Source organism: Gasterosteus aculeatus, chromosome 1 (assembly GCF_964276395.1).
Source record: "Gasterosteus aculeatus chromosome 1, fGasAcu3.hap1.1, whole genome shotgun sequence".
NCBI classification, from domain to species: domain Eukaryota; kingdom Metazoa; phylum Chordata; class Actinopteri; order Perciformes; family Gasterosteidae; genus Gasterosteus; species Gasterosteus aculeatus.
The window spans coordinates 19132179-19159831 of NC_135688.1; the positions used below are offsets into that span (position 1 = coordinate 19132179).

Here is a 27653-nt window from a genome sequence, read left to right on the forward strand (position 1 = left end):
TTGAGAGTAAAATTCTACGTATGCGGAAGCCTTGATCAAACCATGATGAACAGCCCCAGTGCACCAAGTATGTCTTCAAGGCTGCCTACATACATTCTGCCAGACAGTGAATAGTGTTTAACCTTAGCTGCAGGTTCTTTATCGTCTACTTAAATCCCTGTGGTAATTAACTATTAAACCTTCTAAAATGTGCGTAATTAAAAGGCTGATGGCCGTGGAGTATTTTTCTGAATGTGAGAAAATACAGTGGAGTGCCGGCATATGGACGTCCACGCCTGTCTATGAGAGACACCAGCAGCCTGCTGCCAGATGACACATGCAGATCTACTTTAATACAAGGAAATCCTGTATTATTACGCCTATTACGTTAGGTTAGATTATCGATACACTGATTAATGAACATCCCCCACTTTGCCCGGTCCCTCCAACCAAGCCATCGGCACACACTTCAATTATGCGGATAAAAATAGAAGACCCCACAATGACTTGCAATTTAGTTGTTAGATTTTAATCTTTATTGTACTATTTTTTTTCTTGACAATTTGCTAGCGGACATGTGAAAACTTTAACCAACAAAACATCATCATTATTATTATCTTTTTTAATTACAGCATATTGCCAGACTTCGAAAACAGTGAGTGTTTTTAAAAAATAAAAAAGAGAATAAAGAGAATTCAAACAAAACAGGAAAAAAAACATTTTGACTTGAATATTTGATGGTGTATTTTTTGTCTTTTTTAATTCATTTACACAATTTTTAACAGTCTAAAAACATTGAACACACAGAGCTGAAGACATTTCAGTGTTGGTTGGGAAGTGGCAGTCCTCAGGGCAGTTTATATACTGTAGCAACATGGTCCTGCTGTACTGTCAAATATCTAGTGGGGCATATGGGGGGGGGGGGGGAGGGGTTCGGAGGGGGACTACAAACCAAAATGGCCGTCAATACAAAACTAGTCTTCTTTTTTTCCTTTTTTTGTTCTTTAAATCCACCAATCAGGATTTGGTAGAGACAGAGAGCAGAGTTAAGTAGCTTGCAGAGTCGGAAAATAGGGCAGTGGGGGGGGCTCGATTTCTTTTTCTTTTTTTACATTTCTGCTTTTTTCTTTTCTCTCGTAGACAATATAAAATCTCACAAAAAGCAAAGAAAAGAATAAAAACACTGAATGTACATGTTTGTTTGTATGTATGTAGGTTTGCATGTATCGGATGGACGGGATGGATGAAACGATGAATGGAGGGATGAAAAGAAGGGCTTGAATTATTGCTCTCTGAGTCATTATTATTTTCACTCGTCATCTACATAAATTGCATCTTTCTCATTCTCTCAATCTCTCTCTTTCTCTCTTTCTCACCATGGTGGTCTGGTGACACGTGATTACTCCGTTTATTTGGTAGGAAGAAGGAGGGATGAAGGGAGCGAGGAGGAGGAGGGGAAGGAAGGAGAAGGAGTTGAGGGGGCGGGGGGCGGGGGGCTCAGAGCTCCTTGCTCAGCGAATCCCGGGCAGTTCTAATCCTCTTTGTGTGGCCTCACACGTTTCCCGCCTTTTTGTCTGGTAAATGATAACAGAAGAGATTGAAAAATGTATTAAAAAATAGGTCTTGAAAAAAGGATAATAATAATAAACAGTCACATAAAAAAGGGTTATATGTTGTATGTGCTTTTAGTGGTTTAGTACAGATGTTGGCCTAGTGTTGGGTTAGTTATTTATTCTTAAGGATGTACACAAAGCAAGCAACAACAACAACAACAAATAGTTATAATGAAGGATCATCATCATCATTGTTTGATAACCAGCAGGAAGACGCAGTCTCCCATTTTCCCTCAAAGACTCTTGAGAAATGACCTGACCGTTGCTTATCGTCTGGGGGACAAGCAAGACACCTGACCCCTTACTGCTCCCCGGGCAAAATGTAAAACCATGCGTTAAAAATGCAATGTAAGTCGCTTTGGATAAAAGCGTCAGCTAAATAACATGTAATGTACATTTCTGTGTTTCTGTTGCTTCATCCCAGAGGGAAAGGGAGGGGGGTGAAGGACCTAGTTAATCTGGCTTGTTGAAGAGGCTCCGCGACACTGATTTGGCCCACTAATCCGTTGACTGACTCAACTCTATTGATGTCTGCTAAACCAGCTTTTTGCTTCCACTGCAGACAAAGAACTAACTATCTAAGCTACGCTAGTTAAAGCCGCCAGTTTCTGCAATGCATGGGCTACGTTCATGGTTGCACAATTGGTTTGGTTTGGGAAACTAAACTTCTTGATTGTGGTTAGCAGAACGGTCATGTTGTATAAAATAATATGGTAAACATGGTAAATAAGCAGCATAATTTTGCTCATTGCAAATTTTAAACATTTGAGGTAAAATTGTAAGCAGGTTATTCCTGTAAAGCATTTCCTGAGACAATTATTATTTGGGTGTTGCTGCTGCCAGCGTTCAGTCAGCGTAAACATGGAAGACGACTTGAAAGAAAACGTACACATTCAGATCTCTTACAACTGAAATGGGTGAGCAATAGTTTCTGTCAAGACTATCAGCATCGCTTGGAAGTCCTTCATTTGACTTAAAGAAGAAAATATATATACAACCATACAAAATTGTATGACGTCATTTTTTATTGTTAAATAATTTCCACCCAAAATGGATGGTGCATGGGCCAATAAGCACTATTCTCTGCCATACTGTGGAAGAACAATCACTTCTGTAAATATGCATACGTAAAAAAATTAGTTTGAGGTGACATACTTTTAAATCACTTGATTTAAAAACTCCAATAAAGATAACACGGTGCTTAATAAAGAAATAATTAAGAAATGTGGCAGAAAAAGCAAGCAAAAATGGCTGAACCTTAAACCAGCCAAAGTCTGTTGTTTAAGATGATCTCACCCAAATTGAGGGGACTAATACTAAATTGTAATCACACTGTATTGTTTACCCTCTAACAAATAGAATAAATATCTGTATAAAATGTCTCTTCGGAAGACAAATAAATAGCTGGTGTCGAATTTGTTTTTTGCTTGTGTCAGTGTTGGATATGAAGTCCATGTTTATTTGACCCTTCTATCAAAAGCCGTCTACATTACATTACAGGTCATTTAGCTGATGCTTTTATCCAAAGCGACTTACATTACACTTTAAACCCATGGCTTTTTTACATTTTGCCCGGGGAGCAATTAGGGGTTGGGTGTCTTGCTCAGGGACACTTGAGACATGGGGCAGATATCACAAATCACCCAATTTCGCAAATCACTTAAAAGACAGAGCCAAACGCTAGGTGGTGGAGTTCAGTCTTCAGAGAGACGCGGGGCTCTCCACAAACATCCGTGGACGGCATGAGATCAAAGCGAGGGGGCAGCTGGACATGGAGCCTTACACTGCACTTGAATGGAAAGGGAGGCAGGGACTGATAAATAATGGAGGGGGTAACAGCAACTTCTGGTTCACTTCACCTCCTCGCTCCCAGGTGGGAGTGCGTCGAGCGGTAAAACGAGAAGTGAAGCGTCTCTGGTACTCGATCCTGGTATTCCCTTACACCAACGCTAAATCAAATTAATAGCTCTAGATCCTGGCTGCACCACATAAAAGTGGAGAATCAAACCAAAATGGATGTTCGCAGGCGACAATTCTCACTCACCACCCAGTTATGACCTCAATAATTTAGATTGTAGACTGTCCATGAACTTGACGTAATATATAATGACATTAGTAGTTGATAGAGTAAAAGGGATGCTTCTCTGTCTTTACCAAATCTCTTTCTCTCATCTATCAAATGCGCGCTGGACATTTACAGGTGAACAAAGACTTATTTATCACGTACAATTTGATTCAAACAAATTTCGTGGTGAACCGCTGCATTGTTGCATAATACAATCCCCCAAGTGATGTTGTTCTGCACCTAAAGAGGCTTTACTTATGTGTGGCTAAAATACAGTTCATTATTTCAGGAAATACCCTTTGGAGCTAAAGTAAGGATGTGGTTAGCCTAGCTTAGCACAAGCCAGCTAGCTAGCCTGGCTCTCCAAATTTTAAAATAATACCCCCACCAACGTCCATAAAGATGACTAAGCCACATGTCCACTGAGAACTTCCAGGTTACTTTACTTCTGGCACCTCGGACCAAAAGGTTTTCTTTGAGTAACAGACTTAAGAACTGACAATATCAAGGCAAAGAACACTGGGCCGTCTTCCTTCATAGTATTTACTGATATAATGTTATATATATATGTTATAATATAATATCTTTCTCCACAAAAGATCATTATTTGGGTGTTTATTAGTTATGTATTTGTGCAATAGAAAGTAAATAACCTCCCTCTCATCCACAGCACCACCATGCAGTCTATTTATGTTTTCCATGTTTTTAAATTTTTTTTAGGATTCTCCGACAGAAAAGTCTGACTTGACTTTTATCGTAATGCGACATTGAAATGATCTCATAACAGAATACAGGCTCTCGACTGGAGGTTAAAAGGTTCCTAGCCCCTGTGGAAGGTTTGAGCAATTGTTAAGGGGCTTTAGTGAGCTTAAGAGATGTTGGAATTTGTATTTTTATATTACTTTGGACGGAGCCAGTCTCCGAGTATGCTAGGCTTACCACATCCTTTCCTCGCACTTCTATTTAACCACAGACATACAATTGATATTTGTGAAACAAGTGTATAAGTGTGTTTCCCTATAACACGTGGGTGTATGTGCATACTAACCCATGCTCATGTGTGTGACTTTACATTTGCTACAATTCAAGTATTGACATGAACAGTGTGCTTCCACATACGTGAGATAGCGTGTGCGTTGGCGTTACTATGTGTGATTGATGTTGCCGTCGTAGCACCCGTTGAGGCCGTTGTCCACGCTCAGCTCCCTCTCTAACTGGTCGGCTGCGGCCGACATCGCGTTCTCAACAATGGCCACCGCTGCCTCTCGCAGATCCCTCTTCCTCATCTCCTCCTCATCTTCCTCCCCCTGCCTCTCTCCCTGGTCACCCGAATCTGCGCCATCGTGGACACCTCCGTTTTTTGGAGACTCCGCCTCCCCCCCTTCCCCCTGGTCCTCCTCCTCCCTGCTAACGGCTAGTGCTAGCTCAGGCTCTTGACCGCTGCTTTTGGTTTGTTTACTGGTACCGTTTGTTAGTGCTGCTGCTTGTGGTTGTTGTCTGTTGTTAGTATCTCCTTCTTTGCAGCTGCTGCTGTTGTTTTGTGTCTCATCAGCGTCCCGCTCGGCGTGCTCTAACTCACCGCTGTTCACGGCTGTGGCATTGATGATCTTGGCGTTGGTCTCCTCTTTCGCTGCCTCTTTGCTCTTCTTCACAGGGCTGTCCGCCGTCTTCTTCTCGTCCTCCTGGTGATTGTGTTCGGCGTTTTCTTCCCCTGTGCCGTTGGAGCAGCCGTTGTCGCCGTTGGTCACCGGGGCTTCAGCTGGCAGCTTCTCCACCTCCTTTGGCGCTTCCCCGTCAGTCTCCGCCGCCGGCGTCTTCTGCTCCCCTGCATCGTTGTCAGTGGTCTCCTGGGCCACTGGGTCAGCTTCACCATCAGCAGCTCCTTTCTCCGCCGCCTCATCTCCCTCTCCTCCCTCCGCGGCCTCCCCCTCCTCGTCCTCCTTGGCGCCCTCACCCATGTCCACACTTGTGGACTTGCCCTTTCGCAGGATGAAGTTCTTCAGGGAAACAGCGCGGCCAAAATGTGAGCGCTTGGCCTTGGCTGACTTGCCTTCTTCTGCTGCTCCGTCCTCACCTGCTGGGGAGAAGATAGTTCAGGGTCAAAGCTCGCTTACAACTAATGAGGTTTTCATTGATCACCTGGGAAATATCAGCCTAATGGTCAATCACAAATGATTAAGTGAGTTTATGGTTTCTAACAAGCATACTGATTAGCATACTGGTAACTACGTTTAAGACTGCCTAATTAACTTTTGGCCACTAAGGGGGGAAGAAATAAATCTAGATATAGGGACACCTGTCATGTGCTTATTACATTGGTATGGATGAAGATCAACTGATGAATACAAATGTACCCCACTTTTAGCTACCCTCTTCCTCACCAGCCAAAAAGTATTTAAAAGAAAAAAATCAGGCAGAAATCAGAATAATAATTTGCAATACACCAACTCTGTGGTTTGAACTTTGAAGCACCTCATTTGTTCATTTCCTGCCTCACATTTCCTATGGCAGCGATTCCCAAACTTTGATGATGTGGGAACATTCAAGGCCGGCCACCCCGAATGGGTCCTAGCTTCGTTGTTTTCAATTAATTACATTATAATAAATAAACAGTATAAAACATTAGTTTTTCCATCTAAAATAAGTACATATTATCTCACCTTTAGCCTGCAGTGTGTGTGTGTGTGTGTGTGCCTGAGTGTTTGGGTTGTTGATGAAGTTCTACTTCTGTACATTTTTCTATTTGCAGTTTGTACTGTTGACTGAAGCCAGTGACTAGAATTTAATATAAAATGTTAAAATGACATTGTTAATTACCCCCCCATAGTCAGCAAACCACTAACTGCTGTCCGTGCTCCCTGTGCGGTGTCAGACTTTCAATGTTTGAATGGTGTTAATATAATAATAATAATAATAATAATAATAAACAATAAGTGTTGTCTTGAGACCATTTATGGTGTAAAGGTTAGCTACACACTGATCTGTAGATTCATTTGAGATTTATTGGATAATTTATACCATTTGGGCCTCAAACGGGTCCTTTTTAATGAACTCTGAGAGGTTTAGAGGAGAATAATGTCTTTGGCGAATCTGCTTACAACCCAAAGATGTCTGAAATGGGGTTTGAGTACAATGGTTTTGGTACAAGGTAACAACTTGTGTCATCTAACCTGTGGCGGCAGCTGTAGTCGCCTCCTCCTCCCCAGAGGGGGCGCACTCAGTGTTGGCGCGTTTGGACTTGGGGATGACGCGCTTCTTGAAGGAGGTCCAGATCTCGTTGGCGTGTTGCGTCACCGTCACACCTCCCGCCGCTGTTGCCTTTTCCTCCTCTCCTCCCTCTGCCTTTTCCTCCCCTTCCTCTGTCTTAACCTCCTCTGCTCCTACCTCTGCATTAGCCTCCTCTCCTCCTTCTTCTCCTTCCGCCGCCTCTTCTGGCTTTGCGTTGTCCGCAGAGTCTTTGTCGGAACCCTTGGCCTTGCCGCTGATGCCGACCATGGACGTGTCCCTCTTCAGGCCCTGGAAAGTCCAGGAGCGTTTCAGCTTCCACCTCTTTTGTCCCGACTCCTTGGAGTCCAGCGTGGAGGAGTCTCCGCCTCCCTCTCCTCCTTCAGCTGCCTCCTCCTTAACATCCTCCACGCCTCCTCCGCTCTTCTTGTGGGCCTTCTGAGCCATGAGCTTCTTGAAGGAGTGCCAGCGTTTCATGTGCTTGGTGGCTGCCGAGGAGGACGATGCTTTCTGCTCTCCCTCTGCGCCTCCTTCTGCACCTCCCTCTGCTCCTCCCTCTGCTCCTCCCGCTGCTGCTCCCTCCTCAACGGCGGAGTCTGCAGTGGCGTTGAGTGCCTCCGGATCTTCCAGCCGGTCCAGGGACTTGGATCGCACCTTGACTTGTTTCTGGGGTTCTGCGCCGTCCTTCTTCTCAGTGCTGCGGTGGGAGAAAATTCTCGCCACCGGCTTCCGGATTAAGTCTCGAACTGTGGACTCGGCCTCCGTCGGTTTGCCCTTCTCTGCTTTCTTCTCTTCCTCCTTCTCTCCGTTTTCTGGAGCTTTCTCTATCGCTGCATCTCCTTCTGCCCCTCCCTCTGCTCCGCCCTCAGCTGCTGCACCCTCCTCACCTCCTTTCTCCCCCTCTTTCTCCCCTGCTTCGGTTGCATTCTCCTCTCCTCCTCCTCCTCCAGCAGCTGTGCTTTGGTCTTTCTTCTTCCTTCCTCCCATCACCTTTCCCAGGCCGCTCTTGTTGAGGAAGGAGCCCAAGAACGAGGTCTTGGGCTCAGTAGAGGAGGCGTTTTCCAAACTCGGAGGAGAAGCTTCCTCCCCGCCGGCTGCTGCCTCTCCCTCCTCGGCTCCCGTCACCGCCGCTGTGTCGTTATTCACTGTCTCTTTGTTATCGACAACTTCGCTGGTAACAGCGGCGCCATCTTTATCGACGACTTCGCTGTTGACAATCTCTGGCTTTGCGTTGTTGGCATCCTCAGCCTGCTGCTCGGCCTCAGCTGCTTGCTGGTTGCTCTCTGGGATTTTCCCGTCTTCCTGGACCACCGGCGCCGCGCTAGCCTCTGTCGCCGCCATTTCGGAAAAGGAAAAGTCTGCTGGCAACAAAATCAAAAAGTGTGTTCTTTCCTTCCGTCCCTGGCCTTCTGCCCTCCTCTGCCTCTCTTTTCCTGGTTTTTCGTTCCTCCCGCTGTGGTGGCGCTCTCAGGTCATGGAGAGCACGCTGGAGAACAGTAATGAGGAGGAAAGATACTCAGCATCCTACTAGTCCTCCAAAGTCCTGCAGAGAAATGAGGGAAGAGAAGAGGGGCGGAGAGAGGAAGAAGCGCAGATGGTTAATAGCCTGAATCAACACCATAGACACTCAATTAGTCCAGTCTAGACTGTGCATTGAATGGGGATTGAAGTGTAACAAAATAGAGAATCTCAGAGGGAAATGCAATGTGATTATGGTGTTTCCTATTCAATCACACTCCCCAAATCCATGCCCTGCGTGGTCTCCTCTACGGGCAACACAGTGCTTTTGCTTTTTTAAATTACACGGCCCAAGAGGTTTTTGAAGATGCAGAATTTGCTCAACACAGCAGCAATAAAAAGCTCTTGCTTCTAAGCCTCATTACGTATTCCGCTCTGAGCTTGACGTTTAATTTTCATCCCCCGCTGTTTCAAAACCACAGATGGACGGCCCCGAGTTGGTAATATCTAACTTAAAGACTGGAACGTTTTTTTCAGACTCTTCTTCCTCAGTATACCTCTACAAAATCATATCTTTTAAGTTCATCACGTCATCAGGCTTGATTTCCTAAATTTGGCAAAGGTCCTCTAAAGCAACGGCACCCAACCTTTTTTGCCTCACTGACTGGTTTAATGCTAAAGGTGGTAGTAGACGTTGTGCACAGCAAACGTGTCAAGGCTTTTCACAGGATTTGTGGACAAAAATGCGTCCTCCTCTAAACGCTGCTGCTTGGTTGTAACACCTTTACAGAATTTAAAGAATGAATTAGCAGATCAATGAGTTGTGAGTCACACGCTGATGCTTTTCTGCTGTGTGAAACTGTGGAGGTTCCAGACGTTTAGTGCACAGTCACACACCCGAGAAGGTGAGTGAGTGAGTCACACTGCAGGAGGCCGAGAGATGCAGACAGTGAGGCACTCTGGGAGAGAAACAATCCCTCGGGGGAGAGACCCAGGGGAGAGCGAGGGAGGGAAAAACACAGCCAGACAAGGAGAACGGGAGAGGTGTAAACACATACATCACATGCTCTGGATAATCTCGCTATGTTGTTGCCACAACTGACTGACTGACTGACCGACTGGATGGCTCACTGGTCTCACAGGCTGCCTGCAGTATTTACCGATTCATCCGCTGACTGGCTATTTCACACAGCTCAATCTGATAAATCCTTCAGAAAACACCGAAATAAAACTGGAATCGGCGCCTCGGGCAACCCGCCAGGTTGCAGGTTACATAAATGGTTTTCCAAATCATTTGATTTATTAGTCAAACCAGCCTTCATGGATCATATTTCGTTGTTTCTGCTACCTGAAACCACACTGCCAACTTGTTGCTGAGAAGGGCTGTGTTTTATTAACTTCATGGCAAGCAGCATGTTAATAGCACGGCAGCAGAGTAAACACAGCTCGCCAACTGTAACGGACGAATGGTCAGTGGCTTCCTTCTCCTGAATAAATGCTGCGGTCTGTTAGCTCGCATGTACACCAATCATTATTATGGCTGCTAGTAGCCTGTATAATTGCTAGTAGCTAGAAGATACGAATGAGACGTTGACATAAGAGCGCTACACACTCTTGCTACACAATCAGTCTATATTGGAATCCAAACATTATTCAGCAGGTGCAAAGAAATGGGCATTTATTAAACACCTGCAGATGCCGGTTTGTTTTGTTGCGGAACGGAATGCTGAATTGAGTCTCAGAGTTCTTTGGACGGCGGGGGGGGGGTCCTCTATCCCACATCCATGATTACACGGGTGTGCAGAAGCGAGAAAGTAGGTGTGACGCTTCCCCCAACTATTATTAAGTGACCTTTCTCTTTCCACCAAACCTCCGAATGTGCGCGTATAAATCTTCTGTTGGTCAGATGAGACTATATCAACTAAATATTATCAAACACACCCCCGGCCATTAAATCCAGGATTCTACCCGAGGGGGATGATCGAACACCTTGAGTCCCAACAAAAACGATTAACCGTAGATGCACTGGTTTTAAGTCATTAAAAACGCGTACCGGATTAATTCAACAGCATTACATTACAGGTCATTTAGCAGACGCTTTTATCCAAAGCGACTTACATTACACTTTAAACCCATGGCTTTTTCACATTTTTGCCCCGGGAGCAATTAGGGGTTAGGTGTCTTGCTCAGGGACACTTCGACATGGAACATGGGGCAGCCTGGAATCGAACCATCAACCTTGTGCTTCCCAGCACACCTTCTCTAACCCCTGCGCCACAACGACCCATGCAAAGACTAAGGAATAAAAATCCTCAAAATTGCAGCTTCAAAACAAAGTTATGGTAACACGCAAGTTTCTCCTGGAGAAACAGCTGCTTCTCTAAGCTGTTTGAGGTACGTTCAGCCACACGAGACGAAGCTCCACCGCGGGCGTCTTTGTTTTGGTTTGTCTTTATTTTGGGTTGATTCTATTTGTTCATGTTGGGTGATTACGCTGCTGCACAAGCAGAGGAGCATCAGCGTGGTGGATGTGAGGCTGAAGCCCTGAGGTGTTGGAACGGCATCAGAAAGAGGAGGACGACAAAATGGAGGGACGGGGGGGTCGGGGGACGGGGAGGGGGCTCATGATGGGAGGAGGAGGAGTGGTGCAGACGTGGGCTCATTGCAAATCGTCACTGGTACAGTTGCTCTGTCTGCCTCTCATTCCTCAGCTCCGTCTGCCTTTGTCTCCGTCCTTTCTCTGCGCGTCTTGCTTTCGCTCGTCTCTACGTCTTTCTCCGTCTGCCTCGTTTGACCTACCTTTTCTGTATCTCATTCCATCACTGCTGAGTCTCTTTCTTTTCTTTACCCGTTGCCTATTCATCTCTTTGGATTTCTTTCATTCCCTCTCTGTTGTTTTTGGTTTCCCTCTTCTTTCTACCGTTTTGTTATCATTTTTGTCCTACTCGCCTATATACCCCAAACATGGCCTTTTGCCTCGCTACTAGTCTTTATCAGTCTTTCTGTTTTTTACCTTTCTGTCTGACTGACTCTCTTCAGCCCAAAATCCATCATGTTTGATGATTTGATCAAAGCAGAGAGGAAAGACCATAAAATGTTCCCTTAACCGTAAAAGAGCGTTAAAGACACATGTCATAAGACTTTAACAGATTGAAACCAGGTCCAACCTGTGGCGCCACCTACAGGCAAGGACAGATATTGGGCTGTGTGTAAAAACTCATATTCTACTAGTGTAACTTGCTAGCTGGGGAATAATATGCTGCTGCAGTAAAGATGATGTCCAGTAGGGTAACCATATTTTATTTGTCCAAAAATGAAAAGTTCTTTCTTTGGTTCATATTATGTATAACTGTATGTTTGATCATTGTTTACACTGGTGTTTAATGCTAGAACAGTTTAGTGAGAAAAATGCTGCTTTTGCACCTTAACATAGGAACACTCATAATACAGGCCCCTCTAAAAGGGAACTCTGTCAAGCTTACCATAAAACATATGTAGAGTTGTTTTAGTGGGTTCTGCAGGAATGAGTCCTAGAACCACGATATGAGTCAGCACTTTGCACCTTCGGTTCCCTCGTCTCTAAGTAAATATTTCATTCAGGGAATTTTTCGTTAGTTGGCCTGAAATAAGGCCTGTGGTTCACACAGGCTTTAGATACTCTAACATTCTGTTATTTAATATATTAAGCATCTGTACACCCAATTTAATTTCACTTCAAAAGCCATTAAAGAAGGGATATTTTCCTAAACACAACATGTATAATAATTATTTTTCTCAGTTCTTTTTTATGTGATTTTTTTTCCATGTATTCTAAAAAATTAGAATCTCAAAATCGTTAACACAGGTCGAACTGGATTTGACATAACTTGTCAATGTTCAGCAACATTCAAGGGGATGCAACCCGAGACAACACCATGAACCTTCTTCCAACCAGCGGTGCGTCACATTAAGATTGTTTAAAAAAAAAGCCAACATGTGGTGTGATCACAGATACACTTACAAAGGAAGAAGCGGCAGGAGGTCAGTGGTTCATATGTAAATGACTGGTTCAGTGCATGTGTGATACAAACTGAGGGACAAGAGACCCTCCGCCTCTTTGTTGGGACCACAAGTTGATTTGTATTTCTATATCTGTTTCCTAGAAGCAAAGGTCATCCACTAATTTGCAACTGTAAATGCATTTGGTAAAAAAAACAAATAACTACAAAACGGTGTCTGACGATGAACATTCTTCATTTTTTAACAATATCTGCTTGTAGTAACAATGAGGACGATTTATGTAGCCATGTTCATGTAACTTCTCAGTATTGTTTGGGTTGTGAAAAGACGACGCGCTTCGGTCACTCTGGCCGTGTTCCTTCTTCTAATCAGACCATGCAGTCTGCACTAGAAATATCACCATGTTTCCGCACACAACATGTACTTGAGTGTCGACGGTTTAGCTCTCAGTCAGAGCAGGTGGTACGTACTCCCATCGTTGGAAAAGACACGGTTTAAATGTTACATGATAACAAGCGAGTCAGTGGAGTGCAGTCGCATACACAAAAATGCACTAAACGCGACACGAAAAGAAGGAAACCTGGAATAATAATTTTTTTCTCTGCAGTTTAAGAACCGTGGGGAACTACTGAGCACACACACTGACACATGTCTCCTGAGTGAAAGTATTCTCACAGCAACGCTCCCTGAGTAGGATTTCTCGCCTGTTGTATCCAAAAACGTAACTTTAAATACCGGCAAGTAACTTGCTGACTGAATGGAAAAAACGTTGCCGTGGTTTGCAGAAACGTGCAATGCTAACCTTTTTTTGCCTGACCGCCGGTCGGCTGCAGGTGATGCAAGGGTCAGATTATCAGCGTTACGACGGAAGGCCGTCTGTGGTTAGCGCAGGCCGGCATGCTACAAACTTCCTCTGTTACGTATGTACGGACCCGTCTCCCCCCTTCAGTCTTAATTCTTCACTAGACAGGTAATAATGTCTTCATGCACTTCTTTTCACACATGCTCTTCAATATTTATGATAGAAGGTTTCAACGTTCTGGAGGAAAAAAGCTATTGCTACCAAGGAGTTTGCCACTAAGTGAAGTCCTTCAACGCCCCCATGGGTGCGTTTCCAGCTGCATGTCCTTTCACTCTCTTTTGGCAATCTAATCCTCCAGTTAATGCAGCTATAATGGGGGGTCAATGGGGAGGGGGCGGAATGGCCCATCACGGTTCCCCCTACACACTTTGATGACAGCCCTCACCATCACACATTCTGCATATCAGCACGTACTCAACCCTGTGCGTTCACAGACAAACACAGGGCTCAGTTTCACGCTTTGTGGTGTAGACGTGTGATCTGGATACGGAAACGGCCTCCTCTCACGGTGAGATGGGAGCAGCTTCAGGTAGTTTAGACCCCATGCAGACGGACTATAGTTTGCCTGAACCCGGTGAACCCCGTCTCCGGATAGCCCTATTGTGCAGACGAACGCACTGTATCCGTACTCCCTCGAATCGGGCGTCCAAAGTGAGTAAACTTGAAATACGATTGCTGTTGGTGTTCGTCTGCACGCTATCCGCATACCTAATCGGATTGCCCCACGCGATTGCATCACATGATTGCATGCAATCCAACCCAGTCGTCGTCTTCTTCGTCTTCTTCTGTGGAGTTTTCGTTTGTATACGCCGCGCACCTTAAAGCGCCACCAACAGGCGTGGGAGATGTACTACAGCGGAGTCAATCGCATTCACTGGGTGTCACACAATACGCCCACATCATAGTTTATTTTTCATCTTCCCTGCATGTTCACTAACTCTCCTGTCATTTCAGATCCTCCCACCTCGTCACCTGATTTCCTGCACCTGGTTCTCCTCACCCTCACCTGTGGTGCCTCCCCTCGTCAGTCACTCACTATTTAAGCCCGTCACATTCTGTTGCTCCCTGCCAGATTGTCTTGTGTGCATGCCAAGTTTTCCAGCGGTTTTCCAATTACTGATATCCCGTCCTGACCTAGCCTGCCTTCTCTTGACCACGAACTCTTCGCCTGCGCGCTTTCTGGATTTGTTTGCCTGTCGGATTGCCATCCTGTTTCTGAACCCTGCCTGTCCCCGTTTACGGATTTCCTGCCTGCCCTTCTGGATTTGTTTGCCCATTGGACTGCTATCCCGGTTTTGACCCTGCCTGTATCAGTAAAGAACTTTTGATTGGATTCTGCCTCGGAGCTGTTGTGCTTTTGGGTCCCTATACCTGTAATCGTTACACTGGGTTCATGTGCACGAGATTTAAAAAGTGGGTAGGTGTGAAAAATGAACCCGGTTCAGGCAAACTAGAGTCTGCATGGGGTCTTAATAGCCGTACCCATGTCACATGATGCAAAGTAGGCAAATAAAAAATATCTAGGATGCCGCAAAACAAATAAAGAATATTCGGCACAAAATTGAATTTGAGGCAACAACTTTATATTATTCTTATTCTTTATGCTCAACGTTCCCTGCCATCGACTCCGTACATCTTGCATGGAGATTTAAGTGCTTTGAAATTAAATCTAATGCTGACTCCAGCGTTGGTTTGTTTTAACTACAATTCCAATTTAGGGAAAAAAGATGCTGTTTTACTCATTTCAGTCCAAACTGACACGTGACAGGGATGCACGTAACACAATTTGAACACGCAAACAAACCATGTCCTGACCAGATTATACTGTATATAAAAGTAACGGTCAATATATTAATTTGATACGCAATAAATAAATGAGTAACTGATTAAGGTGAAGCGTTCGAGTGTCAAATTCCATCTCATTCTTCATCAGCATTCACTTGGAGAATGTTTTGGTGAGAAGGAAATAAACTATATTCTTTAAGGGCACTGGAGGACTTTCGAATATAAATGTATTTAAATTATAATGTAGCAATAATGGCACAAAAAAAAGTCCACTGAAGGTGACATTTCAGGTGATGCATTGAGCTGGGAACACCCGGTGTTCTTTATTACGTTTTGTAATAAAAAACCATTAGTCGTATTGAATGAAATCAGGCCGGCAGGAGAACTGCTGTGCTCCGGTCAGAGAGTTCACACTTTGCGGCGCTGTCTCTGATAAAGAGCTGGTAGACGTTCAGCCTCTCGCTGCACACTCAGCTGCTGTGAGAATTGAACTTGTGACCTCTCAGACACAGGCCAAGTGGAACAGAACCTGAGACGACAGCCAGTCGCATTCATTTGTGCGGTTTACAGACTGAGCAGCATTACATCTGGTCCCTCACAGCACCCTGAGGTCCTGTGATCAGATAAAAGGGGGGAGCTTCTCAGGACTACGACGTCCAATCATCATGATTCACTACATGTGGCTCAATCTCACTCTAATAAGCATATGCATTTGATATGCATTTGAACTCAAAAATGTGTTAAACAATATTTTGTAAAATAATGGTAAGTACAAATACATCCTTATGGTATCCATGCTGGTTATTAAAGGTCAGCCTGCTGGGTCAGCAGCCTCTTCTGCCTTAATGTAACCATATCCCAAAGGAATTAGTATGTTTAAAAAAAAGTTATGGTCAGATTATATTAAGGGTTCCGCGTGCTCCATATGGGCTCTATGAGTAATCCTGTGGAGACCGAAAAGAAAAGCCTGAGAGAGACGTTCAAACCTCGGCTCGCTTTCTTTTCCACACACCACACACCAATCTGCTTCAAGAACGTGTCAGTTTTCCCTACTCCACTTTTGCAACGACGGGGAACGGGGTGTTTGGGGGTTGGGTTAGCTGATGAGCTGCTGAATCTTAGCAGCCAGTGTTCATTGTGCATCTTCAAGGAGGGGCCGTTGGAAGTCTGCACCTTTATCCCTGTTTGTACCATCCCTTGTGTTGCTGCAGATAGGCCTTGGATACGGTGGGATTCCTCCATTAGGGGGATACGACTGTAGTCCACATTTGATTGGTCATTCTCCGTCACGTTGGAGAAATACATCTGACACATCTGAGCAACAGAGCTATTACAACCGGATGGTTGAGTGAAGATCCAGCTCACTGTTGCATCCAAAACGCTTCAGTCTTCTATTTAGAATGATATAAATCTATTGATGCTGAAAACATCCCTGCAGGAATTTAAACCAAAAGCCTCCTTTACTTTCACAGCTAAACAACAAAATCCCAGATACAAATCACTATGCAAAATCCAATCAATTGCTCATTGGACCGAGGCCAAACTGTCAAATGCTAAATTTCACGGAGAGCTGCTCCAAAGGTTTTAGAGAAATCCCCCTCTCAGGCAGACAAACCGATCTTACAGCAGCTCCTGCTGATTTGGAGGATTGAATGTGCAGTGTAATTCTCATACAGCAGCTGGCCGGGTAACGATATCTCTGACAATGCTTTCTGCACAGTTGCCTCGAAGCAGCAGAGGCCTCTCATCGCTGCTGCTAATTTAAGCGCCAACTGTTCTCTAACAACTAGTTATTTTCCTTCCTGATGTGCATGAAAATGGTCATTAGGAAACGTGACAAATTTGTGAATGATTGCTTTGGGCGTCATGTGGCCTTCAGCACAGCCCTTACTACACCCCTAAAAAACTCAACAAGTTCAAGGGGAAATAAGGTCAGAATCAGTTTGATGGCCTTCAGGTAAAAGGTGTCCTTTCTGGACAGGGCACACACTGTAGTCCAACTGTAAATCAAAGCATTCAAGCTTTCAAGCTTTTAGAGCAAAAACAAATGCTTCCAATTGAACGATCCAGACCCGTATAGCGTTTTTAAACAGTGACGACGTAGGTAACACTACGGAAGTAATGGTGGGCTGCTATAACTTTTGCAAATGCATAACCACCAACGATAGCAAGCGCAAGCTAAGGCGCCGTGTGCTATTAGTAGGTAGAATGCAGTGGCATGACTCGATGTCTAGTGCCCCTATATACATATATCGGAGGAGAAATCACACATACCATTTATGTAAGTTATAATGAGCAACTACAGAAGCATTCATATGGAAGTTATCAGTTAACAACTCAAACGTGAAACATTAGAGTAAAGCATCTGCTCTGAATACACCATGTTCTGCCTTTCCGTGTTCATCTCATTGCAAACTGAGTATTGTTGGCTTTTGGACTGCTGGTCGGAGAAAAAAAGATTAGGCCTGTCACAATATGCAATAAAATGACATATTGCACACTGTCTGAAATCGCGTGCAATAATTGTTGGTGCTGCGATATACATTTTACATATAAATGAACGTCACCAACATTTAAGTTGATGGCGCACACAGGCACAGAGCGGACACCGACACGTGAAGCGAAGCAGTGAACCCAACTAAGCTAACTAAGCTAAACTCTCACCCAAAACAACAGCCATCCGCCCGGTCTTTCAACCTGAACTACTGTCGGTTCCTCCGGACTGCTCGTTCGCCTCTTTGGCCTGCCGACTGTTAGCGGCACCGAGCCGCTCCGTCTCTCCCTGCAGCCGCGGAGCGCGTCGCCCATATCTGGTTTTGTTCGACCAACAGTCCAAAACCTCAACATATTATTTTTAACAATAGCACATTTTCACACTAGGCCATCTGGAACCACAGAAAATTGGACATCTCTGCTTCTTGAACAAATACGTCTTGTCAAAAGTAACACGTAACTCATCTTATTGGCAGTTCCTTATATCCTGCTGCTGTTATAGACTTCAAAATCACTTCACAAGGTGCAACTTCTTTGACCCAAACAAAGATAGCTGCCAGAAATGAAAGCTGCTTTCCTTTGTCTGGTTACTCGTCTTTTTCGTATGATGATTTAATTAGATCCGAGGCATCCGAAATGGACTATAAAATGTTCACATGGAGCGTGAATAAAGCAGCCCGACGTGACGTGATCCGCATCGCCGAGATCCAGCCAGATGAAATGCTGTTGTTGTTGTTGTTGTTGTTGCTGTGGATTAAAGCCTGGTGAGTTCCTGCAGCAGATTGCCCTCCAAGGGAAGGGATAGGCCTTTTAGTGTAAAGGTATTAAGCCCGGGTCTAATCCAGAGTTGGGAGAGCAGCCAATTTAAACTGGATTCAGCTCACAGGAGGACACGTCCCTGGTCTCCCTCTCTAGTCTCTAAGGATAAGTTGTGCGCTGTTTTCTGACAGTCTCCCGCTATTATGTCTTTGATGTGTTTAATGTCCACCCCCCTTTGTTTTGCCGTATGGTATTCAGTGAACTGGTGATATTATTGTCAATAAATTATAATAAAAAACAACTGTATTCTGATATATGTTCTTCCTCTGTACCACTGAGCCACACTGTTGCATTAGTTAACACGTTCGTTCAATACTAGAGCCCCAAAACTATCCACCGCACCAAACTATCTACCGCTGAAAATAGTCCACGTCAGTCCTGTGTGTTTGAGATCACTGATGAAACGACAGTATATAAGATTCACATCATGTTAGATGAACCAAACGAGACATCTGCATATAAGGCATTCATGAATAAACTGATAAAAATCTGTAAGTCAAAGTTTTAGAATACCGAAAACATATAGTGTGGACGGGAATAAAAGCATACGTCTAAAAACAATGACCTAGACTTGTCTTTACTAGCAGCTGTGATGCAGTTACATTCTGCATTTTAAAATTGTCCTACTGCCAACATGCAGTTATATCAGCGTATCAGCTCCATGTGGTAGACGTTTGAACTCATGGTTCGCAGCTCTGAGGAGTTTTTTGTGAAGTCCACACATTGTAACGCAGAGGTCTTCAACAGGAGGTACTGCAGGGGGGTTGATTAGACAATTTTTTTTTCCAACAATTTTTTTACCCACAAATTTAAATGTCTTCAGAATCAGAATTGTATTTATTGTCTTTAAATACGCATTACCTTGAATCCAACCTATTGTAGCAAACGGATAAATCGATGGAGAAGACGTTATCTTTCAGTACGCAAAGCAAACAGTCAGCTTCCCACAGCAGCTCTTAAGCTGGGCACCGGTTCACTCACAGCTCCTTTCATGCTGATACGACAGCGCAGGCACCAGCCAATCAGATCGCATCTATGCTCACGTCTAAAGAGCGCAGAACTCAAAAATAAAAGATGGCGGACCAAACTCTGTAGAATAGGGGGTGCTCCATCTCATCATCAGTTTTTAGCGGTCCTTGGCCTGAAAAACGTTGAAGACCTCTGCTGTAAAGGAACAAAAGCACGTACGCTTTCTAGTGCAACAGAGATTTAACCACCAGCAAAGCTACAGAAGAAAGAAGAGGAACAACCACCAAACTAAGGCAGATGAGTGAGACATGTGTTAATTATATTTATTTATATTTATAGAGAGAGGAAGATAGAAGAAGACCTGCAGCGTTGTAATTGCATTTAAGAAAGTCAAACTTTCCAGTAAATGTGGCTGTTTGAGTTTAAAGATGATGACTTTAAATGCAAGCCACACTGGCTACTGTGGTCACGTCGCCGCGCCTAAAGCTAATGAAGCAGTGAATGCAAACAATATTTATAAGGCATGCCAGAGAATAACTCTTAAAAGTAGTTGACAAATGTCGTTTGGAAGGTATTCTTTAGCTTTTGAAAGTCACCAGAATTCAGGAAACAAAGGCTCTAAAACTCTGATTCAAGCACTGCGGTCTGTTTTATTTAAATCCCAGGTCATGCTGGCAGGGCTGCAGGATGATGTAACAAACACCTGCCCAAGTTTCCTTGAGCAACACCGTAAACCTGCAAACCCTAGTCCTCCTACTTTGCTCTGTAGCTGACCTCCACCTCTGACCTCCGACCCCTTAGTCGAGAGGAAAGAGAAAAGAGGATTTCCCTGCAGGGAGCAATAAAGTTTCAAATGACATGGCACTTGATTTAAGCCTGTTAAATCCATCAGAGGGATTGGAAGAGGCTGCACGCAACATGCTCACACAGGTTTACGTGTACAGCGAGCAGCTGAGAGCAGGACGACCCATCGGCCCGCACACCTTCCCAGGAGGAAAACACGTACACGACCAGGGGCCAACCAGCCACATTCTGAGTGCTTTCTGCTGCTTTAGCCAACAGGTTTCAAGTCGTACTCTAAATCTAAATCTAAATCTAAATCTATCTGTGAGTCCCGGCTACAAGGGAACTGCGCAACTAACAAACACAGGGAGGTTTTCCATACACAAACCACTGTTGAATATTTATATATATATATATATATCCTTAATATATCATTAAAAACACATGGGCCTCATCCTAGTAAATACATGTATTTACATTATAGAATAATATGAGTGAAGTGTCATAAAAGAGCAGATCTGATCCACAACATGTGAACATTTATCCATTCACACGCTGAACAAGAAGCCATGCAAGGTGCCCCTTTCCATCAGGATGCAAAATAATCTACCATCCCGAGGATCCATCAGCCGGTCTTCTGAAAAGTATGTACGACGAGTGTGACGAGTTCACAGCCACAGATCCATTCAGATGGAAGCTGAACATGGAGGTCGACATAAATTAACTTGGCTTGAGGAGGGCACCAGAAGCAGTGGTGGTGCGGCCTGCAGCGAGCTGCCATGCAAGGCGGCCATTTTGAATCAGTGGTGTGACCAGCGCAATCACTTACACCACCCTGCAAAACTATCCAACACAGACACATTTTCAATTGTTTTTTTCCTTTATATTCCTATCTTTAGTTATGCCACCATGCTAATCACCAAGTAAAATTCATTTTTACCAATTATACTTCTCACTGAGATTAATGAGAAAACCCTGTTATGATGAACACCATAAATATATTACCAGTGTTTCCCCTACCATTATATCGGGGGGAGGGATGCGCCCCACTGATATAATGGTAGGAGAATGGTTTAAAACAATTACAAACCAAACCAGTAAAGCCTCACAAGGCACCAGATGCTTCATCTTTGTTAACTGTGCTCATGGCCAGGTACCATGACAAGACAGATATTTCAGATGGCATGTTTGGGTTTAACACTCAACACACGCCGTTAAAATGTCAGACCATCCTCCTTTATCTCTTTTACACCCACCTATATTTTACATATTCTTAAACCTCAACAACCCACATGCAGCGTTTTATATGTTAACACTGTGTCAGGATTGCGGTGGAACTTCTAGGATCTGAGCGAGGATCATCAGATGTTCAGGTTTCACTGTTTGGGCCCTCAACTCTCACCCAGATCAGGGTTTCTCATGGTCCTGCCAATCACCCATCAGTTCATCCACCTCCATCACACCACTGGCATTCCTCACAACAAGCACTCATTTTAAAGACGCATTTTGTGTTTTGTTTTTTCCGCCTCGCTGTCCATAGTGGCATCATTATAAGAGCCTATTATGGCGTCACAGAGGCCAACTCACAGACTAAATGCCTTGTTTCTGTTCGCCATGGGAATCGTCTATAGAGCCGCGACTCCCTCCTTCAACAGAGCAGCCCCTTCATCGCGCTGTCCTCCTCCTCCTCCTCCTCCACTCATCCTCAGCGCTTTCCTCTCCCTCAGACACAGACAAGCCTTTATCTGCCCATCATGTGCTCGCTCTCGCTTTCTCTCTCTTCTCCAGGCTGACCCTGTTTTCCACAGCGAACAGGCACGCCGGTTCGGATTTAGGGGGGAAACACACACACATGCAGCGTTAGGGGGAAGAGACTGATTTGGAAAGCCAGCTAAATATTTTATCCATGGCCACGCTATCTGTCTGTGAAGCTTAATACCGATTTGATGTTATCTCCTAAGTCTTGCAGCAGAGGGTTTTTTTTTACATATTTTATTTCCCATCAAGTAATCTCTTCTGTGCACCAGGTCATCCTGTTGTCTTTTCCAGCTCACTGGCTGGGAGGAGTGTAGAAGTTGGACTGTAAACGACCAGCGATTGATTTCTCAAGAGAGAAAAATATTTAAAGGTGCACCAAACTATTACTTTTGATACAAAACAATCTGTTGATTATTATTCTTCGGAATATTTCTCTCAATGTCTTCAAAAAGATTCCATCATAGTTTCCCCGAAAATTATGTTCGGTTTCATCATGTGAAATAAGTGAAAGCTGCAAATTGGAACCCAAAAGATTCCGGTTGAAACAAGCTGCATTTCCACATAGCGCACACTTCTAAAACTCACTAAACTGGGATGAGAAACCATTTCTGGCAACAAAAGACAAGGTTGGGTTCTCCACACTGATGTAAAGTGCAGCACAGCTTCTTTCTTCAACAGTCTAAGCTCGTGTTTTCAGTCAGCCAGAACATATTACTGAGCTTTGTTCACTGTTTTAAGGCTTTATTTGAGTCTGTGGTCTTATAATCTATAAGTTTTTTGAAATCCCAAGTAGTCTCAATTACAGGAGGATGTGCACAAAATGATCAAGAATACGTTTTTCAACCAATAAATGGATGTAAATTAACAGATTAGAAGATAGAGGTACCAAAATGGAAATAAAACGAGTTCAATAATTGGATACTGTTAATTGTTCTTTCAGCCCGGCGAATATTGGTTATGTTAAGATGAAGAAAATACATATTCATCCCAAAAGACGCTGACAGCAGAAACACCGGATGAGTCATGTGAGTTTGGACCTCACAACTTGTTTGCCAAAGACCAACTTTAAACCCATAAGATGACATCACACAGCCAAGTGCTCTCCTTCATTTCTCCTCAGTCCCAGAAACTACTTTGCGCAGACTGGAAGTCCGCTGGAGCTGCATGATCCATCACAGTGAACACCGTAATGGCGGAATTATGACACTGTAATCTCCTGATGGATGACAGACTTTCACCATGTGTCAGCCTTCAATGGGACTCGGCGACGGAGTGCGTTTCAGCGGATGTTTGCATATTGAAAAGCCGAGAAATCAGTGTGAATCCAGATGGTTTGCGCAAGTCAACGGGCTGAATATTTAGACACCATTATGCAGCGACTCCTGCTGTGCCTAATGCATGAAACAAGGATGCCCTCGACTAACACCATGAACAGTTGTTACACCTTCATGAAGGAAAACATTAACCTTCAGCTAAGAGCTTCAGGGGGTTAATGGGTGTGAGCGTTGTTTAGGCTCAGCCGGAGACTGCATTGATCACAAGTCTGGGGAAAAGGCAAAGGTGGCTGCACACCATTACATTCCGATAACACTGCACGGACACGAGGTGAATTGTTTCTACACGCTGGTTTAATGTGGAATTTGAAAAAAAAACCATGATGTGCATGTGATGTGAAAAGAGCAGAGTGAATTGTATATTGTATATGCTGTATATTAGTGAGCACAGTGGACACCATGTTCCACGTCTAAACAACCATTCCCCTCCATCTACCTGACGGGATTCTTTGCGATTAGCTGGTGTGCACGCGGCCAACGGCAAATGACCCGCCCACTTCCTCCTCCTCCTCACCAGCTTGGTGATTAGCTCGTGTCCACAAGACTTTCATGTTTCTCTCATCTTTTCCCTCCAGTTCTTCTTCCTCTTCTTTTCTCCATTCTTCATCCGCTTGCTGTCAGCCACCTGTTCATTCATCTTCTTTTATGTGTCCTCCTTCACTTCCTCTTCATATATTTTCTGTCTCTCTCTCTCTCTCTCCTACTCCTTTCAATTAGATGAACGTTTCCGATTCCAATTTGCCGTCCTCTGAACTCCTTGTCTTAAATATCTTGTCCTGATGTTGTCACCTGTTCTTTTTCATTTCTAAAATACTTGTACTCCATATTGATATGCTCTTCAGCTTCTCTCTTTTCTTCTTCCCCTAATCTAACACGATTATTCCCAGTTTACTTGATTATCCCCTCATTTCTACTTTCAAATGTCCACATTTCTCCATTTAGCATCCTTGTTGCTTACTTTCCTTTTATTCTGCCTGGTTTACTGCTCTTAACCCCTCTACTTTATTCTACTTGTAATATTTTCTGTCTCTTGTTGTATTTCTTGTCATGCCATCCTGTCCCACAACATTTCCTGTTCTTTCTTTCCCTTTCATCCATCCTCCTCTCGTGTTCCTCTTTATATTATCCCCTAATATATTATCCGCTATATTATATTGTTCTTACATTCCAGTATTCTTCTTCTCCTTTTTCCTTTATTCGTCTATTTTGTATATTTTATGTCCACTGAACTGTTCAAAAGATATAGGACATCAAACGGTCATTCACAGACCAAGTATCCGGAACCTCAGTGATTTTACTGATGTTCAGGATCGAAAAGACCCCACAGGAGTCAGACTTCATCTTATGGACAAACTCACATAAAACTCCAAATTCAAATGTACTTTACTGTTCCAGGCTCAGAAATAATGTGGCATTGTGTTCTATAATTCAGACCTATATTCAATGTTGGGGTATGTTTTGAAGCCACAGTCTGTCTACATATATTTTAGGTTTGCACTGTAAAGGGTGTGTTAATAAATGTACTTTTCACTGGTGGACACCCACAAGTTGAGGCAGCTGTATAAATACGACAAATAAGATGATAATAATATTTGTAATTCCGAATATTTGACAATTACTAGATCATTAAACAATAACATCTGCAGCAGTTCAATTTATTCATGGATTATTACTGCATAAACGTCTTCTTCTCCCTCCTCTCAGCCTGCATTTTTTCTCCCCCTTACTTAAGAATCACCTCCTCCTCCTATTTGCCCCTCTAAAATCCCCCTCTTCCCATTTCTTCCCCTCTCCTCCTTTTGTTCCCTGAACGCGGCCGCTGCTTTGGAGCGCGAGACACACGCAGACGATTTTGAAGCTTTTCTTCTTCTTCTATTTTTTTTTTATATCCGTCAAAGCTGGTGTGCGCGCGCGGTGGACGAGGAGCATAATTCTAATGAGAAAGAGGGATGGAGGCGCGTTCCCGAGGCGGAGGGGAGGAGGTGGGGGGAGGGGGGGGGGCAGTCAGCCATTCAGCCGCGCGCATGCTCGAAACAGCAGGTGCCCGCTAAAGGGAAAAAAACTCATTTGCATTGCTGATGAGCTCCTTTGAGCCTCCTCCCCCTCTATTTTTGGGGGCAAAAAGCGACATGTTTTTATTCGGTAAAAACAATTTATTTTTTATAATATAGAACAGATTTTGCCGTTATGATAAAAAACAATCTTGATGGAATGTTGTAGAAATACAACGGGAGAAATAAACTGTAGCAACATAATATTTAACCATAACAGTGACTTTCATTTGGGTTGAGGAGCCGATTTCAAAGTGTTTAAAGCTTCAGCTCTACAGAGAACAATAGAGGCCGAGTGACACCAGAACGTCCGTTAAACGATCCATTAATCAGCCAATCGAGAGGGAATAATCGATAGTGATAAAAGAGCAGCGAGTGAAGGGGTTCACAGAGGGCTCCGACATCAACAGCAACAGAGATTCATAGAGAGGGAGAGAGAGAGACACACACATTGAATTCCTCATTGAGCAAAACAAGTGAAGCGCCAAATTCCCAACAAGCAGCTCCCTTGTCTATTGTGGGGGGAGAAAGGAGGCTTGCACACTCCTCCCTTTAAACCTCCATTCCCCCTCAGATCAAAGATACTGCAGCAGTCAGTGGTAACGGTGATTACAATAATATGGCACAATAATAGGAATAGTTAGTTCCAAAATAAGAATCCCGCATCCCTGCTTTTTCCGCGCTGACCTCGTTTGCGTCGCGCACATGGACGATGCGATTTGAGTCCGTCTGTCGCCATGTGCGTGCGCTCTCACACGCCCCCCCCCCCCCCCCCCCAACCCCCACACACACACACACTTCTCATTGTGCACGCGCATTCATTCGGAATCAGTTGATTTTATTAATTGTAAATAAATCCCCCATGTTGATGCTGAATGTACAACTTCATGGTCCTTTGAAGTTGGGAGCTTTCCCGCAGACAAAATGCACGCGCGCACACAGGAGCAGATGACACCTTCACATGTCAGACGCGCCGTTGTGTGTTGATCATCTAACCATATGTGTCTGCCAGCGAATACTATGCAAGAAGACCACAGAGCCGCTAAATCACCGGCTCTTATGAGGTTACATGTCTGAGCTATAAAGGCGACGCCACAAAGCGCTCGGTGGAGCCTACATTTGATTTGTTGCTTCATATTTTTGAAAGAACGGCAAATAGGGGACGCGCGCGCAGCAGGCGGACGGTCCGAGCGGAGATGGGCTGTGTGATTGACTGCAGCGTCCCATTGACATGTTTATAGTTCTAAATGGCCCCTTCCCCTTCGCGACAGAAGCCACCGGATCAATTATTGTAGTTTGGGCACAAACCAGCGCGCGCGGCGTCGCCAGACAACAACCCCGCTTCATTGTCTCCTCGCGCCCACCGGAGACCCTCCAACCAAGGCAAGACACAAACAAGACCCTCTGGCAGCCAAACCTCGCCACTCCCACGACCACCTGCTCCATATGGCCGTTAGCGGTTAATTACCCGCCGGATTATCGCCATTAAACGCACTCACGCGACCTGTAGCCTCGAAACGGAGCGAGGGAGACGCTTAAGTTAAGGAGATGAGGAGAAGAAAAACATGGAGAGGAGATGAAGGCAAACAACGCGGAGAGGATGAGAGCAGAGAACACAGGGAATAGACGAACAAACCTCCTTTCCTGCGCGTAAATCCGTTTCCAAGCGCGTGGAGAGAAAGGTAATAAGCTTGATGTGTTAGACGGAAAAAGACGCTGCTGGGCTAAATCCTACCAGCCATCCTCTCTCTCTCTCTCTCTCTCTCTCTCTCTCTCTCTGTGGTGTATGTGGGTCTCACTCTATGTGGGTCTCTCTCTCTCTCTCTCTCTCTCTCTCTCTCTCTCTCTCTCTCTCTGTATCTCTTTCTCACTCGGCCAATTGTGAGGGATGAAATTGGCGCGAGGGGTCTCGTAGCCCCCCCCGCCACACTCACACGCATCCGCGGACACGCAGGACGCCTTCTACCCCTCTTCGTCCCCTATGGTTGCCCATAGCAACTATGAAGACCACCACCAGCCCCGCCCCTCATCAGCCCCACCCCCCACCGCCCTAAATTTCATCCCCCAGTTAAGAGGGTTTAGAGAAAATGATCTTCTCGGGGGTTCATTTGGGCGCTAAAGCCGCTGTGAACAGAACGCGCGAGCTTTTCAGATATACAAATAAATACAAATGAATGAGAAAGAAATGAGCTGGAGAGAGAGAGAGAGTCTGCGCGCCAACAGCTTACAACTCTCCCCTATGGTGGCCGCTCCATTCACGATCCAGCCATTGTTTTGTACCCAAGTGTGATTTTGTGTGCGCGCGCGCGCGTGTGTGTGAAGGCAGGAGAACAATGGGGGCAAACCATAAAGAGCAAAGAGAGGGAGGGGTATGCCCCCTTCTTTCAAATATCAACCCCGTCAGTGGGAACTGAGAGAGGCGCTGCGAGCCACTGAGCCGGCTGAATTCAGAAACGCACA

General features: G+C 44.6%; 1 protein-coding gene across 2 annotated transcripts; it reads right to left on the reverse strand.

Moving 5' to 3' along the window:
- Nucleotides 1–492: 492 nt before the first annotated feature.
- Nucleotides 493–27076, reverse strand: LOC120833348 (uncharacterized). Of its 2 annotated transcripts, none has more exons than XM_040200508.2 (4): nucleotides 26830–27076; nucleotides 6828–8425; nucleotides 5237–5731; nucleotides 493–1553 (listed from the first exon to the last, which is right to left on the reverse strand). In XM_040200508.2, exons 2-4 carry the CDS (start codon nucleotides 8221–8223, stop codon nucleotides 1531–1533), a joined length of 1914 nt encoding a protein of 637 aa, XP_040056442.2. In that variant the 5' UTR covers nucleotides 8224–8425; nucleotides 26830–27076; the 3' UTR covers nucleotides 493–1530. The 2 variants fall into 2 exon arrangements, with proteins under 2 accessions (XP_040056442.2, XP_040056361.2); XM_040200427.2 differs by having other exon boundaries at nucleotides 5237–5734.
- Nucleotides 27077–27653: the final 577 nt, after the last annotated feature.